At 37.9% G+C, this 17,660-nt stretch overlaps 1 protein-coding gene and 1 long non-coding RNA gene across 2 annotated transcripts in view; both read right to left on the reverse strand.

Moving 5' to 3' along the window:
• LOC309480693 overlaps positions 1-17,660 on the reverse strand; it is a 169,459-nt gene that overhangs the window by 94,380 nt on the left and 57,419 nt on the right. The window lies entirely within an intron of this gene.
• On the reverse strand, positions 4,129-13,090 carry LOC309480316 (uncharacterized protein). The gene is made up of 4 exons (XM_082144731.1): positions 12,417-13,090; positions 8,830-9,111; positions 8,559-8,727; positions 4,129-4,779 (listed from the first exon to the last, which is right to left on the reverse strand). The coding sequence occupies exons 2-4, from the start codon at positions 8,999-9,001 to the stop codon at positions 4,653-4,655; spliced, it is 468 nt and encodes a 155-aa protein (XP_082000857.1). The 5' UTR covers positions 9,002-9,111; positions 12,417-13,090; the 3' UTR covers positions 4,129-4,652.

The following is a 17,660-nucleotide window of genomic DNA, read 5'->3' on the forward strand; positions in this document are numbered from 1 at the left end:
GTACCCAGAGCCGAATGCCTACAAGTTAATTGAATTTAATTCATATAGGAACAAATAACGACTTGAAAATGTATTCTACTGAATAATAGAAGCAAATTCATCAGACTGATTATCCAACAAGAAAAAAAATATCTGTGCATTTCTGAATCTGTGAAGATAATTTGACAAAAATGTGAACATCATTAATAAAAAATAAATAAATAAAAAATGCATGGTGTGCTTGTTCAAATCTGATCCAAAATAACATTTAAAACCTACTAGAAGGTGTCCTGCAGTAGTGGTGTTTCCCTTTGTGAATGATGTGAACAAATCTTTCATGAAAAATGAATGAATCATGAAAAACTGAGGGAAAGATCTGGAGTTCTGCTTTGTAGTTATTTACAGAATGCTTAAATGCTCTTTAGGATATCTTGGTAGACGCTATCTCACGACCAATTCGTACGAGTGAGTACGAGGTGGTAGAGATGTGCGGATGGGCTATTATTTCATCCGCAACCGCATCACAAAACTCATCATCCGTCCGTCATCCATCCGTACCAACGTTTTTGACCAATTTTCAAAACCGCACCCGCCCGTCACGCACTGATTGGGCGATGCAAGGCGCTGCTGATGACTTGGTTCAACCGCCCGCCACCTGCCCGAATATTTTCCGTCAAGTCATCCGCCCGATCTGCGAGGTAGAGGTGGCTAATTCGTACGACCCAGTGATGGGTAGGTTTAGGGGCAGAGTCAGGGGTAGGTAATTCGTATAAATTCATACGAATTTGGCAACTCGTAAAATATGTACAAATTGGCGTGAGATCGGGTTGGTAGATCTGTACACATGCAGAGTTTAGTACAGGATTTCATCGCAGAATGCAAATTGCAGTAAAATGTAATTTGTCCTGACTTTAAGTCTATGTGAACCGAGTAAAACCGAATATTCAATGTGAAAAAACAGAGGACGGGGCTTGATTTTAGTGCGCATTGTTCTGCCAAAGCCTTCAAACTGACACCATTAGAATAGGAACACAGGAGGAAGCAAGTTTTATAGGGTTAAGCTAAGTCAATATGGTCAATTTTGATTTCATGTGGACTTTAAAGACACCGCAGTGTCGGCCCAGATCCTTGCCACATGTGGATTCCACCCGTACCAGATGTGGGCCGGATCTGGGCCGACACTATGTTGCTGAAGCCTGTTGAATTAAAAAACTAAATTTAGCACAAACATTGTCCTAAAAGTGTAAATGGGAAGGTTTTGAAAGGTTCTGAAATGTTTTGTGTTTGAACCATGTAAGAGCTGATAGAAACCACCACGATGCTCTTGAACATGACTCTTATCCTGAGGTTACCACTGTGGATTTGACCCTGTAATTTGAAAGTGTACGAGTAAACTCTCTCTGAATGTCTCAACACAGAAACTGCACTTTACTAGACTGAAGTCTGCCTCAAGGGAGACCTCTCAATGTTTCCTGGAGGGTAAAGGAGTCTAAAACACACCGAATAATCACTGGGGTCCCTAGTGAAACATAAATGTATTTGAAATACATTTATTTTATGCTAAATTTACTACAAACACATTTACATATTTATGAACTTAATGTAAATACCATACAATTGTACTAAATTGGTATACTTAAAGTCTGCTAAATTGTAACACATAATTTTGTGCTTATTGTACTTTCGTTATCCGGAAATAGCGCTGAAGTCCAACTAGAGATATACTTAAGTATATTTGATTGTGCTAAAGTTGAACTATTGCAAGTATACTTTAGGGACACTTTAAATATCTTGCATTTAACGACTGATATTATACAGAGATCATACTATCCTTACTATCCTTTTGGATGGCTTAGTTGGAGACATTTCACATTTAATATTCAACAATAATATTGATCTGCCTGCATTGACACCATTATATGAGAACTGAACAGAGCGGCTATATATATATATATATATATGAATGAACTAAATTAATAACTTTTTTTACTACAGAAATGAACCATCACTGAACTTCCTTAAGTTGGACTGTAACACTTTTTTTCGGGAACACTTTATAATAACTGCACGCTATTAATCATTAGTTAAGCATTAGTAAACAGTTAATTCATCATTTATAAAGCATTAACAGACATTAATAAGCAGTTTATAAATACAGCTTTATTCTTGATTTATACACATATCTGTAATGTGTTTAATAATTGTATTTTCATACTTTATTAATGATCAGTTTATCATTTTTAAATGAAGTATAGCATTATTTACAAACCGGTTATTTAGGAGTAGTCAGTGGTTCATTAGATCACTTAGTAAGTGTGAGTAAATGATTAATAAACTATTTTAATGTGCATTCATACATCTTATTATTTAGACATATAGTAATAGTTACTTAGTGTGCTAATAAATGCTTTAATCATATAAAGTGATGTTTTGGAAATTGTAAAAATACAGAAAGTTGTATGTGGATATAGGGTTGGTTTTTGAAAAGTCCCCATAAAACATGCAACCAGTGTGTGGGCGTGCGTGCGTGCGTGCGTGTGTGTGTGTGTGTGTGTGTGCGTGCGTGCTTGCCTGTGTGTGTGTGTGTGTGTGTGTGTGTGTGTGTGTGTGTGTGTGTGTGTGTGTGTGTGTGTGTGTGTGTGTGTGTGTGTATGTGTGTGTGTGTGTGTGTGTGTGTGTGTGTGTGTGTGTGTGTGTGTGTGTGTTGGTCAGAAGTAAGGCATGAATAGAGAGAGGTCAGTGAGAGAGGGAAAGGGAAGACAGTGACATCCAGTAAGCGCTAAGCTCAGTGTGTGTGAGATGCCTGTGCATGTGTAACATTCAGAGTGTGTGTGTGAGCCTGTAATGTGGGAGTGACCACACACACGTCAAGAGAAGACAGGAAACATGACGGAGAGGACACTTTACAGACTGTGTGTAGTAACACATACGAACCGAACGAACCGTGTGCGTGTGTGTGATTCAGAGACAAAATCAGTATAAAAAGTGCTTAACTTTAAATAATGTTGAGGTTTAAAGTAAAATAATTTAATAATTCATTTTATAATTCACAACCAATATTTCCAAGAGTATATGCTGTATTAGAAATATGATTAGGTGCATTAGGAGATGATGTCCAGTATTGGGTATTTGAGGGATGATGTGGTATTACTGGTATTATGACATCATAATGCTGACGCGTGTCATCGCAGAGACAGATGGACGAGGTGGAGGGTGTCATTACTGAACAGACAGAGTAATTTAACGTGTGTGTGTGTGTGTGTGTGTGTGTGTGTGTGTGTGTGTGTGTGTGTGTGTGTGTGTGTGTGTGTGTGTGTGTGTGTGTGTGTGTGTGTGAAAGACAGTTGTAAATAGCATGTTGGTAAATGTTAGTATCTCATATCATTATAAGTGTATTGTCGGCTCCACAGGTTTCTCTTCTTTTTCCATATTTTATTACAACATTTGAAGTTATTAATATTTCTTCAGCATGTCACGCTGAATGGGCGACATAAAAGGACGGAGAAAATAATTTGTATAAGTCTTTTATTACATAATATACTGTAATTGTATTATGTTTGTGATACTACATAACACTAAATATACTAAAAATAAAGTAACAGATCAGCATTTGAAGCCACATGCTGATCTGTGACTTTATTTTAGTGTTATTTAGTTGTTTCTAAATGTTAATTACACTGTAAAAAAAAAACTGTTGTTTTTACGGGAAAACTCTGGCAGCTGTGGTTACCAGAGAATTCCTGTAAAAAATACAGCAGCACCGTAGATAACTTTACGGACGAAATATGTAAATTGATTTACAGTGAATGAAATGACGGCTGAATCACATTAAAAAACTGTTAAGTCTACAATTTTTGTTTGTTAATTTCACATAACTGTGTTGTATATAAATAGAAAATTTCCTGTATTTTTTACATGTAATAATTGCTTATTGTGCATCAATAAATGATGAAATTAACAGGGAAATATCAAACAAAAAACTAATTTAAACTGGTAAAACAACAGTAAAACTTTGCATTCTAAATGGAGATGTCCTGTATATTATACATAAAATATCCATAATATGCAGTATTTTTATGTTTTAATAATGCAGTGATATTGTGGTAAATTTCAAAAATACACCTTGAAATAAGACAAGAGAAGAAAATATCACTTTTGCAAAATTTATTTAACAGCCATCAAAATAGTTGTAAACAATTGGATGCATTTTCATTTTTCAAACTAAGTTTGAAAAGATTTTTATTTAAATTTTTTTTAACAAAGTTTAAGTGCCAGGCACACAACAACTCAGTTCACAACAACCCACACTCTCCCTGTCTGGAATGTTCAACAGTATGGCATACAACTACAACAAACAACTAATCTCCATAGAGACAATCAGGTGATGCCAATAGATCAAGTTACAGGTCAGATCTGTGGAGAGGCGAGCCCCCTTACAGTAAGAATGCACGTTGTTTAAGGTATTTTTTGGACATTAAAAACAGTTCTAATTGAATAAATGCAAGATACCTACGTACCCTCTAACAGACAAAGTTACAGTGCACCTTTAAGAGTTTAAAACAAAATTACATAGTGCCTTACTTAACCATAATACACATTGTGGATTTAAAGTGAAAACAGTACCTCTTCTCAAACAAACAGTCAGAGTCAACAGAAAGAGTCCACATTTAGGCTTAACACCACTCGTGATCGGAGAGTTGCTGTATCAGGGTGAGGACTCGAGGGTTCAAGTTGAGAGGGCGCTTGGAGTTTTTATTCTGTACTTTGGTTCCCTTTTCTGGGTTTATTGAGAAAAAACACCTGTAGAATAAAAGTATATTAAGCATTTTAGTTGATCAATAAAAAAACCACAGTATGTACTGTATGCGTGTGTATATATACAGTGGTGTGAAAACGTGCTTGCCCCCTTTGTAAATATGATCAAATATGGCTGTAAAAAATAAATCTGCTTTTTTAATCCTTTTGATATTTTATTCTAAAAATGTGCAAAAATCTAACCTTTCATTGAAGTAAAATAATTAAAATTGTGTGTGGGGGGGTGTCACATTATGAAATAAATGTTTTTCTCCAAAACACGTTGGGAAAAATTGTTTGCCTCCTTTTATTAAATACTTTTTGCAACCTCTTTTGTCCAAGAAAACAGCTCTGAGTTTTCTCCTATAATGCCTGAAGAGTTTGGAGAACACCGGACAAGAGATCAGAGATCATTCCTCCATACAGAATCTCTCCATCCTGTTATCCGTTATAAGATTTCTAGAACAAGCGGTCAGGTTTAGATTTTTTATCCGTTGGTATTTGATCGAATCCGTGATGCCATGTATCTGAACAAGATGTCCAGGATGATCTCTTGTCAGGTGTCCTCCAAACTCATCAGGAATTATAGGAGAAACTGTTATCTTGGAAAAAAGATGTTGCAAAAAAAGTATTTAATAAAAGGGGGCAAAGTTGTTTTGGAGAAAAACATTTATTTCATAATGTGATTTTCCCCCCCACTTTCAATTATTTTACTTCAATGAAAGGTTAGAGTTTTGCACATTTTTAGAATAAAATATCAAAAGGATAAATGCAGGTTGATTTTTTTATAGCCATATTTAATCATATTTACAAAGGGGGCAAACACTTTCACACCACTGTGTGTGTGTGTGTGTGTGTGTGTGTGTGTGTGTGTGTGTGTGTGAGAGAGAGAGAGAGTCTGTCTCTCTGTCTGTATGTATGTGTCTGTCAGTAATCGGCATGTATATATGAAGAGTTTGGTTCCAAAACGCGATAAATCCATTTTGATTAATTTGAGTAAAAATGTGTTTTCTTTACCAAGAATGTGGCAAGATGAAAACCACTATTTTCTGTTTCAAACTTTCACATAGCATCTTTAGGTTATAATAACAAAAAAAATTTGTTTTGATTTCAAAGATTTATTATAAAAACTGATAATTTTCCCCCCAAAATGCAATAAATTCATGACACTTTTTTTAAAATGCAATTAATCCATTGAATCAATATAAAAGTTATTTTTCATATTGAAACTGTTGAAAATACACAACAAAATAAGTTGATCCACATATGACAGCCTCTGAACTCGGTCAATATCTTATTACAGGCACTGGACTAAAAATACATACAATCAGCCATCGCTAGGAAATACCTCCTGAACTTTTTTGACGGCGATCATCTGTAAAATGGCTTTTCCTGCTCGGTTTTCGTTGACTGAGTAAAACAATTGAAAGTTTTTCAAAAGATCCCCAGGGGTTAACGTGTCAGCGTGACTGAAGTTTGATGCTGTCGTGTCGTGTGAGAACAAGCAACAGCCGGCATTTTTCCTCCTCCCGCGTCTTCTTAATCTCCCCACGTAAATGATTAGATTCCGATGGCTTACGTTTCTTCCCTACCGCAGAAACCACCACAGGTTCATCAATGCCGCCAAAATTATACACATTTTTGTTTGATTGTTGATCAAAAAGTACAAAGTAGATAGGAAAAACTAGGATGCCGGGTGTATTCAGAGCGCCGCCGTTACGGTTTACAATGCGTGGAATGGTGCGCTGTGATTGGTTGAGCGGATTTATCGCATTCTGCAGAGAAAGGAGACTGGCGTTTGTCGCGGTTTGGAAAGAAAGGGAGAAAACATGAGAGAATAACACGGCGGATATCGCATTTTACGTAAAATTTAAAATGGACTTTTCAAATGGCGTTTATCAAGTTTTGGAACCAAACTCTTCATATGTGTGTTTGTGTGTCTGTCTGTCTGTGTGCATGTCTGTTTGTGTGCGTGTGTCTTACTGTCTGCGTGCCTGTCTGTCTGCGTGCATACATGTGTCTGTATGCATGCATGCGTGTATGTGCCCGTGTCTGTCTGTGTGTGTGTGTGTGCGTGTCTGTCTGTATGTCTGTGTGCTTGCCTGTCTGTATGTGTGCGTGCCTGCCTGTGTGCATGTGTCTTGGTCTGTGTGTGTCTGTCTGCGTGCATGCCTCTCTGTGTGTCTGGATGCCTCTGTGTGCGTGCCTGCATGTGTCTGGATGCCTCTGTGTGCGTGTGTGCCTTTCTGTTTGTGTGTGTGTCTCTGCGTCTGTATGCATGTGTCTGTGTATGCACGCATGTATGCATGTCTGTGTCTCTGTCTGTATGTAAATATGTGTGTGTCAATGTGTGAATGCATGTGTGTGTCTGTTTGCATGCATACATGTGTGTCTGTGCATGCGTGCATGCCTTTCTGTTTGAGTGTGTGTCTCTGTCTGTGCGTCTGTATGCACGTATGTATGCGTATGTCTATCTATGCGTGTGTATGCATGTCTATGTCTCTGTCTGCATGCATACATGTGTGTCTGTATGCATGTGTCTGTATGCACGTATGTATGTGTATGTTTATCTATGTATGCATGTATGTCTGTCTCTGTGTGTGTGCGCGTGCGTGTTTGTGTATGCATGTCTGTCTGTATGTATATATGTGTGTCTGTCAGTAATCTGTATGTATATATATATATATATATATATATATATATATATATATATATATATATAAATAAAGAGTTCAGATGCAAAAGCCTCTAAGTGCCATCTGAAATATATATATATATATGTGTGTGTGTGTCAATGTGTAAATGTATGCGTGTGTGTCTGTCGGCATGCGTGTATGTATGTGTGTGTCTTGTGTGTATACACGTATGTATGCGTATGTATGTGTGTATGCATGTATGTGCATCTGTCTGTCTGTATGCGTGTGTGTGTGTGTGTGTGTGTGTGTGTATGTATGTATGTATGCGTGTCTGTCTGTATGTATGCGTGTCTGTCTGTATGTATATATGTGTGTGAATGTGTTTATCTATCGGTCTGCATGCATACATGTGTCTGTATGCATGCGTGTATGTGTGTGTGTCTCTGTCTGTATGCGTGTGCACGTATGTATGTGTGTGTCTTGTGTGTATACACGTATGTATGCGTATGTATGTGTGTATGCATGTATGTGCATGTGTGTCTGTCTGTCTGTATGCGTGTGTGTGTGTGTGTGTGTGTGTCTGTCTGTCTGTATGCGTGTCTGTCTGTATGTATATATGTGTGTGAATGTGTTTATCTATCGGTCTGCATGCATACATGTGTCTGTATGCATGCGTGTATGTGTGTGTGTCTCTGTCTGTATGCGTGTGCACGTATGTATGTGTGTGTCTTGTGTGTATACACGTATGTATGCGTATGTATGTGTGTATGCATGTATGTGCATGTGTGTCTGTCTGTCTGTATGCGTGTGTGTATGTATGCGTGTCTGTCTGTATGTATGCGTGTCTGTCTGTATGTATGTATATATGTGTGTGAATGTGTTTATCTATCGGTCTGCATGCATACATGTGTCTGTATGCATGCGTGTATGTGTGTGTGTCTCTGTCTGTATGCGTGTGCACGTATGTATGCGTGTGTATGTATGTGCAATGCATGCATGTCTGTCTGTCTCTCTCCGTGTGTGTGTGTGTGTGTGTGTGTGTGTGTGTGTGTGTGTGTGTGTGTGTGTGTGTGTGTGTGTGTGTGTGTGTGTGTGTGTGTGTGAGACTAGACCAGGGAAAGTAGTAATAAGAAAGCCATGTTTACTCACCTTTGAAGAAACTCCAGAGTTGAAGCCAGCTCAGATGGATAATGGATGTTAAAACAGTAGTAGCTCCCGAACATGAGGCACAATGCAGAAATGAATGAGGAGATGTTTGTGTTGATTAGGATCTGATCCAGACTCAGCATGTACCTTGTTGTGGAATAGCAGGACTGTCCTATGAACAAATTATTTAACAGGTTATATCATTAAGCTCTGCACTTCAATCTGCAATTCTATAAACAGTGAAAAAAAAAAAAAAAAAAAAAAAAAAACTTACCACAGACAATAACAGTGGGTGTCAGAGGCACTTGCTCCAGTTGGACCTCTTCTGCCAGACATCCATCTTCTACATGGAAGAACATGGACTTCTCCTCCTCCTCAAAGTAGCTGAGCAGAAGCAGGAGCATCTCTATCACATCATCTGAACAGCCACTCTGCAGTCCCCGCATCCTCTGAAGCCTTCCATAATTCTGAAGGAACTTCTTGCTCTTGTTGACACAAACTGTGGTCAAGTAGTCGAGAAGCCTTTTTCCTTTCAAATCCAAATTTCGTGTGAATGTCTCTTTGAGGTCAATTCCAGTGAGTTCCTTGAAGTGGACTGACATGCCAAGTTCATCAAACCAAAACGGCCACTCCTCTCTAAGGCATTTGATACTTTTTCCCTGGTTGACATGTTGACGCTGTGTGTAAAACGTGGACTTCATTAGGCATTTTACCTCCTCTGGATTGGCATCTGAGTTTTGGAACATCACCTGGAGTTTTTCCATCTTGTGCTGCTGGCTCTCTTGAGTTTCTTCAATGGGCAGAAATTTTACATTCCATTTGATGCATCCGTAAGTGTCCTGCATTGCTGCGGTCTCTTCTAATGGGATCTCGTCTGTCTGGTCTGAGACATCAGTCTGATGTTTTCTTTTTCTTATTTTGGGTGTTGAAGTGCGCCTCACATTTTCAATTCTGTTTTGCAACTGTTTGACAAGGGAATGGTAGCCTGTTCCAACAATATCGCCCTCTATTACATCTTGGAGAGAATTTTGATATTTTGCCACCATTTTTGTTGCAACATCAGTTGAATGCTTTTTACCTACATGAGGGCATTTCTCCATCATCTCAGCGACAACAATCCGGACCATTTGCCGCCTCAGTTTTGTGCCGGGCCTTTTTCCCCTCTCCAGAGAATCCATCACTTCCTCAGGAAATTTACCCCATGGAATTTTGAAGTTGTCATCCCACTGTGTGTCAAGTCCTGGGCTGCTGGAGGAGGTTGACGATGAAATTTTGGGTGAAACGGATAGCGATTGGGTAGGTGAGGCTTCAACAGATGATAGTGAGCTGTTCTCTGAAGTGTGGTCTTTAAATTAAAAAAAAAAAAAAGAAAAAAAAAAAGAAAGATTATAATTATTCACACTGTACAATATTACACAATGTCCATGTCTGCTTTTGATTCTGAATAGTTTTGTGGTGGTGTGTGGTGTTTATTTACATTTCTGTTTCCAAACCGAAAGAAGCTTTCTGGCTTGTACAGGTCTTAATGCAGTCATCAAATCAGCCTCCGTTACGAACTTTAGATCCTCATACGTCTCGACTCCAATGGACTGCAAGTGCTCTTCCAGGATGTTTTTGTTTATTGCTTGAAGTTGTGGTAGGACTTCCATGATGGCGACATCTAGGAAGGTTTGGTCTGAGTCACTCATATTTGCTCTGAAGAAAAAAAATGCCACCTTCAAACAGAACAGAAAAAAAAAAATATATATAGTACATACGCTTAACAGAGCAGGGACATGCATCAGGTAACACTTATATTGATGTCAAACTATTTACAGTGAGAAGTGAGCTTTAATTGGACTTTATTTTGCCACAATACTGTGTTTTAGTGGAATGACTTGGTATCCATCAAGAATGTATGATACCAAAGGATAGAAATCAGGCAGGTCATTAATGTTGATGCACTGTAACCCAAGACTGTCCTTTGTCACAGAATACAGATGGTATTCTGAGAGGAAGATGCCTTTGTGGATATCCATCAAAACATACACCGATGTGTCATTTTGAATCAAGATGAGTAGAAGTTCACCAAACTCCATATACTCATCATTTCCGTACACAAGAAACTGTCCTTTTTTATACGCAGTGCCCTTGTACTGAATGTCTGTGGTAACTGTGGTATTGCTTTCTGAAAAGGCTAACTCCCTGACTGCATGTTTAATAGCGTTACTGTAGAGGTTGGGATAAAATGCACAGCTGTCTTTCACTTGCAGTAGTTTACTGCATTCTTGACCAGCTAAAAGATATGCCTGATACATCTGATGACGCTCTGACAAAGTTTGGCAAATGTTTTTGAAGTTTTTCAAGTGTCTGGCACATCTTTTAAAATAGCTGTGTTTACTTTCAAACCTGAGCGTCCATAATCTTATCAATGGACCAAATTTCAAAAGCAGTGCTGAATAATGCCGCAAATAGTGGTGCTTGGGTTTTAGTTGAGTTTCAGGAAACAACATCTTTCTCAACTCCAAATATTCTTGGATCAAAATATCAAGATATGCTATCTGGGACAAGGAAATGTTCTGAGCACAAATAAGATCCACAATGTCCTTTAGCTGGAGAGCTAACTGCCATACTTCATCCTCGTGGTTTTGCACTTTGTCACCAATCAAAACTGGTAGCAATCTCAAAAGGTTCCAGTTTTGAATGGCTTGCCCTGATAACTTGGCTCCGTCAGGGTTGACAGCACATGGCTTTGTGAGTGCTTCAGAACCTTTATACTTAAACTGTTTGATGCGCCTGTTTAAGAGTGAGTATGTGAACCATTTTTTCTTTTTTATAATGTCCTTCAGGTAGAGTGCTAGATCATATGACAAGACTCCTTCAAAGAGGTCATGACCTAAACAAGGCGGGAGACCAGGCTGGGATACGTGAAAAGACTCAAGGGTATTAAAGATAGAGTTTACCTTTATTCCTCTGACGCTTTGAATGTTTTCAGCCTGGAGATCAGCAACAGCCGCGTCATATGTCACTGGGGTGCGTGGAGGACCACAGACATTCGGATCAGCCTCAAACTCGCTTCTTGTGATTTCACAGTACCTGCAAAAATAATGAGAGCGGCTGAAGTTCTCTGTAAACCCACCTATGCAATGAGAACCCAAGTTATCCCCAGCAATGCAGTAAAGACCCCCTTTTACTGTTTCTCCATCTACATTTATTCCATCTTTCTCCAAGGATTTTAGATCTGCTAACAACTCTGAGAAAACTTTGGCTACTCCAAAATGCTTAAGGTCATTCTCAACACACAACAAGACTAAAAACATATTATCAGTATTTGAACGCAAATGAATGGGTAAATTTGCTAATGAAAGATAAACTGCAAGAACTTTGTGTGTCTTTTTAGCAGAACCCAGGGGATTCACAATTTCAAATGAATCTTGGTACAAAATCAATTTGAGGCTTTCAGGGTTTTCATTAAAGAACTGGTGACATTTGAAATTTTGTCCATCATATAAATCCGTAAAAACCTCTGCATCAGGATCTCCAAACTGTTGTGACTGTGTATTCCTCCCTAAATGTGACTGTAAAAAGCTCTTCAGAGTTTCTGTCACTGGTATGTAGTAAGCACATTTTTGTGTCATGTTTTCATCCATTCCCAGTGTCACTTTTTGGGGTTCCGTGTATTTAAACATTTTTGTGAATGTCTGATTTCTGGAGTATGTTGTTCTTAATTGTCCCTGATGACAGGCAGTGAACAAATCTGACTCTTTAATGCAGTCACATATTTTAGTGACTGTTTCATCTGACAGGCTCATATCATTTTTTAAAAAAGAACTTACTTTAGTTATTGTAAAGGCTTGACCTAACTCGTGCACATTTTGCATTTCCTCAACAATAGTCTGTATAGTAGAGGCAGGAATCAGCAGCTGTCCTTGCAGTTTAAGGTAAAAGAGACAAATGTTTCTAAGATAAGAATGACTATCATTCTCTTGCATATCAGTGGCTACACTAGCTGTTGGCATGGCTTCATCTGTGTTTTCTGAATCATCTTTACTGGCAATGACAAATGGGGGCTGACGGCGAGTTTCCCTGTACATGTTATCAATACCATCTGGGGAGCATGCTTTATGCTTCCTACACATGTGGGAAGTAAATGATGACTTTTTTGTAAACACGATCGTACAACCACTTACTGGACATGACACAGGCCTGCCCTCTCCAATATGATCATTTAAGTGAGACACTAGTTCTTTCACCGTGTGAAAATGGCGGGAACATAATGAAATGGCGCATTTTAAATCCGCAACAACAGCTATAGGAGCAGCTTGCGGTGCAGGTGCATTGTGTACACGATAATAATGGCCCTTGAAAGCAGAGTAAGTGGTAAATGTTTGACTACAGTTGGCGCCAACACATTTGAAAATACAACGGGGCTCATTCCTATGCACTCTGCAATGTAGTACATACCCTCTTAATGTATCCAAATTCTTTTTACAAAAGACGCAGGTGATCATTTTTAGGGTTTCAAGTGTTTGCCTGTGGTTTTCAGCTGAACTAAGTTATCACAAACTTATCTAGCTAGCTATCTTAAATATCAACTAGTGCTAGCTTAACTGTTAACGTAACTTAGCCTAACGTTAACGTTACATCATTATGGGCTTTCAGCACACATTTTCACTTGGTCTCAAAAAAAGTAGACTAAATGTGAATCTTACCGTGCAAACTTTAGCTTTTCTGGATGAACAGCAGCAGGTCCTCCAAAAAACTTGTTGAAATCGTAGATTTGTCCTAAAAACTTTTAAAATGATTTTGTCCGAAGATTTTCTGCTGCGCTTGTTTTTTGTCTAAATGCAGCTCTGTCGTCTCGTACTTCTCCCGCTCTCCTCCCGTGATTATCCAATCAGAGACGAGCTTCATATATGCGCTATGAAATTCAAAATTAGGTGGACTCAGAGCACAATGAGAAGAACAAAGAGAATTAGAGGCACTGTTAGGTTGTTAAAAAAATAATAGAAAACGTATATTCAAATTTAAAAACTGAAAGAAACATAAAGTGTTCCGAAGATTTCTGCTGCGCCTCTGTTTTTTCTCTAGCAAATGCAGCTCTGGCTCGCTCGTTATTGACGTCACTCCTCCCGCTCTCCTCCCGCGATTATCCAATCAGAGACGAGCTTCAGCTGCGCAGTGCGCACTATGAATTTCAAAATTAGGTGGACTCATTCAGTGGTGCACATTGAGGCACTGTTGGGTTGTTTAGCCTGTGATATAAAATGATAAATTTTTTATTTTATTTTTATAAAAATAAATAGAAAACCATTAAGCTAAGTATTACATTAAAATTGAAAGACTAAAAGAAACATAAAGCATACAATGATTATGGTTGGGAGTGGGGCTGAAAAGAAGTGTTACTTTGGCCTCAATAATTTAATAATTTTATATAATTTACTGGCATAAATAATATACTGGCATACAAGTATACTGGCATAAATAATATACTGGCATAATTTACTGGCATACAAATAATATAATTATTATATAATTTATATAATTTAATTTATTTAATTTTATATAATTTAAAATATAAATAATTTTAATTCCTTATACACATAGGCTATAAATACAGTATGCTGTCGTTCAGTATGCATACAGTAAGTGAAGGCACTGTTCGGTTGTTTAGCCTGTGATAATGACACAATGCTCAAATTATTACACATAGCATAGGGATTACTGAACAGAAGTATTGCATATCAATAATTTTAATTTATTACACACACACACACACACACACACACACACACACACACACACACACACACACACACACACACACACACACACACACACACAGTAGGCTACAATATGCTACAAATAGCCTAAATTATAAAAACAATATTATAATTGTAGTCATATTTTATATAGATAGGCAACCTCTCAGGTTCACAATTATTTTATTTTTGTGAAGAAAAAAAAAAAATATATTACCTCAATTTTCTTAGTTTCATCAAGCATGCTAAAAATAGACTATAGCATATAGTTTTTACAATATTTGCATGTCAAATTAACAAAATTGTTTTGTTATGAGTATTCCAGTATTTCTCTGTTTTTGATACCAATATTTGTAATTTTAACAAATCATTTTGATCATAATCACATATAGTTATTGTAAATATAACAAAATATTATGTTAAATAGTTTACAAAATTTCACTGTGATTTAAACAAAAAAAATACGTTTTGGGGTTTACAATGCTTTTCTGTAGGGATTTTACATAGTTTTTCTGTAAATTTCACGGTCATTTTTTACAGTGTAGTGTTTCTTTCTGTTGATTTGAAATTCCTTAATTATATAAAAATATGCATTCAGGGTTGTGCACTCATCTTAAATCAATCAATCAATCAATCAATCAATCAATCAATCAATCAACCAATCAACCAATCAACCAATCTATCAATCAAATTGAGTGCTTGAACATAATAAAATAATAGTTAAATAATCAATATTATTAAATTATAATTTATATATTATAATGTTTTTATTTTAATTAATACTTTAAATTATCAGTGTAAATTATTCATAAACATGACATCATACATCATACACTGTACACTCTAATTTTCCCTTAGACTCCCAATTGTGACAAATTTTGGTTTCAATATTTGTTTGTAAACCATAAATTGGACATTTTGTGGTGACATAAAAAACAAATCTGTTATGACTGTTAATGGTTTTGACTGCTTACTGTAGAGAAATGTGTCTAATCAGTGCAGAACCATTCAACATATCAGAGAATAAACTGGCATTATTAACAGGCATTATTATTTATGGTGAAAGCATGTGAACGTGTTGAGTTCAGTAAATTCCTCTTTCTGTGAGTCCAGTTCAGTTCAGTTCAGTCCAGTTCAGTCCAGTTCAGTCCAGTTCAGTTCAGTTCAGTCCAGTTCAGTTCAGTTCAGTTCAGTTCAGTTCAGTCCAGTCCAGTCCAGTCCAGTTCAGATCAGTTCAGTCCAGTTCAGTCCAGTTCAGTTCAGTTCAGTTCAGTTCAGTTCAGTTCAGTTCAGATCAGTTCAGTTCAGTTCAGTTCAGATCAGTTCTGTTCAGTTCAGTCCAGTCCAGTCCAGTCCAGTTCAGTTCAGTTCAGTCCAGTCCAGTCCAGTTCAGTTCAGTTCAGTTCTGTTCTGTCCAGTTCAGTTCAGTTCAGTTCAGTCCAGTCCAGTCCAGTTCAGTTCAGTTCAGTTCTGTCCTGTCCTGTCCAGTTCAGTTCAGTTCAGTTCAGTTCAGTTCAGTCCAGTCCAGTTCAGTTCAGTTCAGTTCAGTTCAGTTCAGTTCTGTCCAGTTCTGTCCAGTTCAGTTCAGTTCAGTCCAGTCCAGTCCAGTCCAGTTCAGTCCAGTTCAGTCCAGTTCAGTTCAGTTCAGTTAAGTTAAGTTCAGTTCAGTTCAGTTCTGTCCAGTTCAGTTCAGTTCAGTTCAGTCCAGTCCAGTCCAGTCCAGTTCAGTCCAGTCCAGTTCAGTTCAGTTCAGTTAAGTTCAGTTCAGTTCAGTTCAGTTCTGTCCAGTTCAGTTCAGTTCAGTTCAGTTCAGTTCAGTTCAGTCCAGTCCAGTTCAGTTCAGTTCAGTTCAGTCCAGTCCAGTTCAGTTCAGTTCAGTTCAGTTCAGTCCAGTCCAGTTCAGTTCAGTTCAGTCCAGTCCAGTTCAGTTCAGTTCAGTCCAGTCCAGTCCAGTTCAGTTCAGTCCAGTCCAGTCCAGTTCAGTTCAGTTCAGTCCAGTTCAGTTCAGTTCTGTCCAGTTCAGTTCAGTTCAGTTCAGCAGTCCAGTGTCTCCTGAAAGTGAGAAACACAGATGTTGAATTTATTCACACTTGTTGTAATTATTTTGTCTAATACAAACTGATCTGATCTGCATTTGAAAGCTCTGTGTTTTACTCTACTTACTTTTTACTCTAAGTATACTCTACTATAATCATATTCCTCCATTATATCTGACTCACAGACCTGTTGAGTTAAACCACACAGTGATTTATCTGAAGTGTGTATGTGTGTGTGCGTGAGTGCGTGAGAGAGAGAGAGAGAGAGAGAGGGAGGAGGGGACGGGCAGTCTGTGTGTTTTCATTGCCCATTGAACCAGAAGCAGAGTTTTTGTGAGGAGGGGCAATGCGCACTCTCACACACACACACACACACACACACACACACACACACACACACACACACACACACACACACACACACACACACACACACACACACACACACACACACACACACACACACACACACACACACACACACACACACACACACACACTCTCTCTCTCTCTCTCTCTCTCTCTGTTTTCCTTTCATTTTTCCTTCTCTCTTAAAGAGGAAGTGCTGGGAACGATGAAGCGGAAGAGCCGAGTGTGGAAACATCTGGCCTGAGATCCTCCGAGACTCTCTCTCCTGCTAGAGCTCCTCACTTCAACTCTCCATCAATAAAACACTCCCTGCTAAACATTATACTGTAGTGCAACCAAACATTTTTAGCAACACGTGTCACTTGTAAAGGCGTGCGTTTAAAAGGCAATTAAAGGAATAGTCCCGAAAAAACGAAAACAATATAGTCAGCCTTGTGTTCTGTCAGAAGCTTGTTTCCACTAAACACAACAGAGAAGTGTTGAGGGTTTACGAGCCGCTGTTTCCACACACACTGAACTGAAGGAGGACTGGAGAAATGAACAGAAAAACACTGATATCATTCACACAACTCTATTGAAGCACTTGTCTTTCCACTCTCGACATGTTACGGTTCTGTAGATGTTCGTGGCAGAATCCATTCAATTTAGATTTTATATAATTTCAATAATTTTTTAGAAGATAATGTCATATATAGACACACACACACACACACACACACACACACACACACACACACACTGCTCTGCTACAGAATGAATATATACATGCACATGTTTGATCAGTTAGGATTTGAGATGTTCTGTTCTATTATAATTCTGTCATAATTCTATTATAATGTAATCTCTTTCCTTGATTAATTTGGAAAGGACAGATTTCTACTCCATTTGAAAGGAAGGGCAAAAGATTTAAAAAGTGAAAATTTAATTGATGAAGTGCATAAGATTTAACCTTTATTACA

The sequence above is a fragment of the Leuciscus leuciscus genome (genome assembly GCF_965113295.1).
Source record: "Leuciscus leuciscus genome assembly, chromosome: 18".
Lineage (NCBI taxonomy): Eukaryota > Metazoa > Chordata > Actinopteri > Cypriniformes > Leuciscidae > Leuciscus > Leuciscus leuciscus.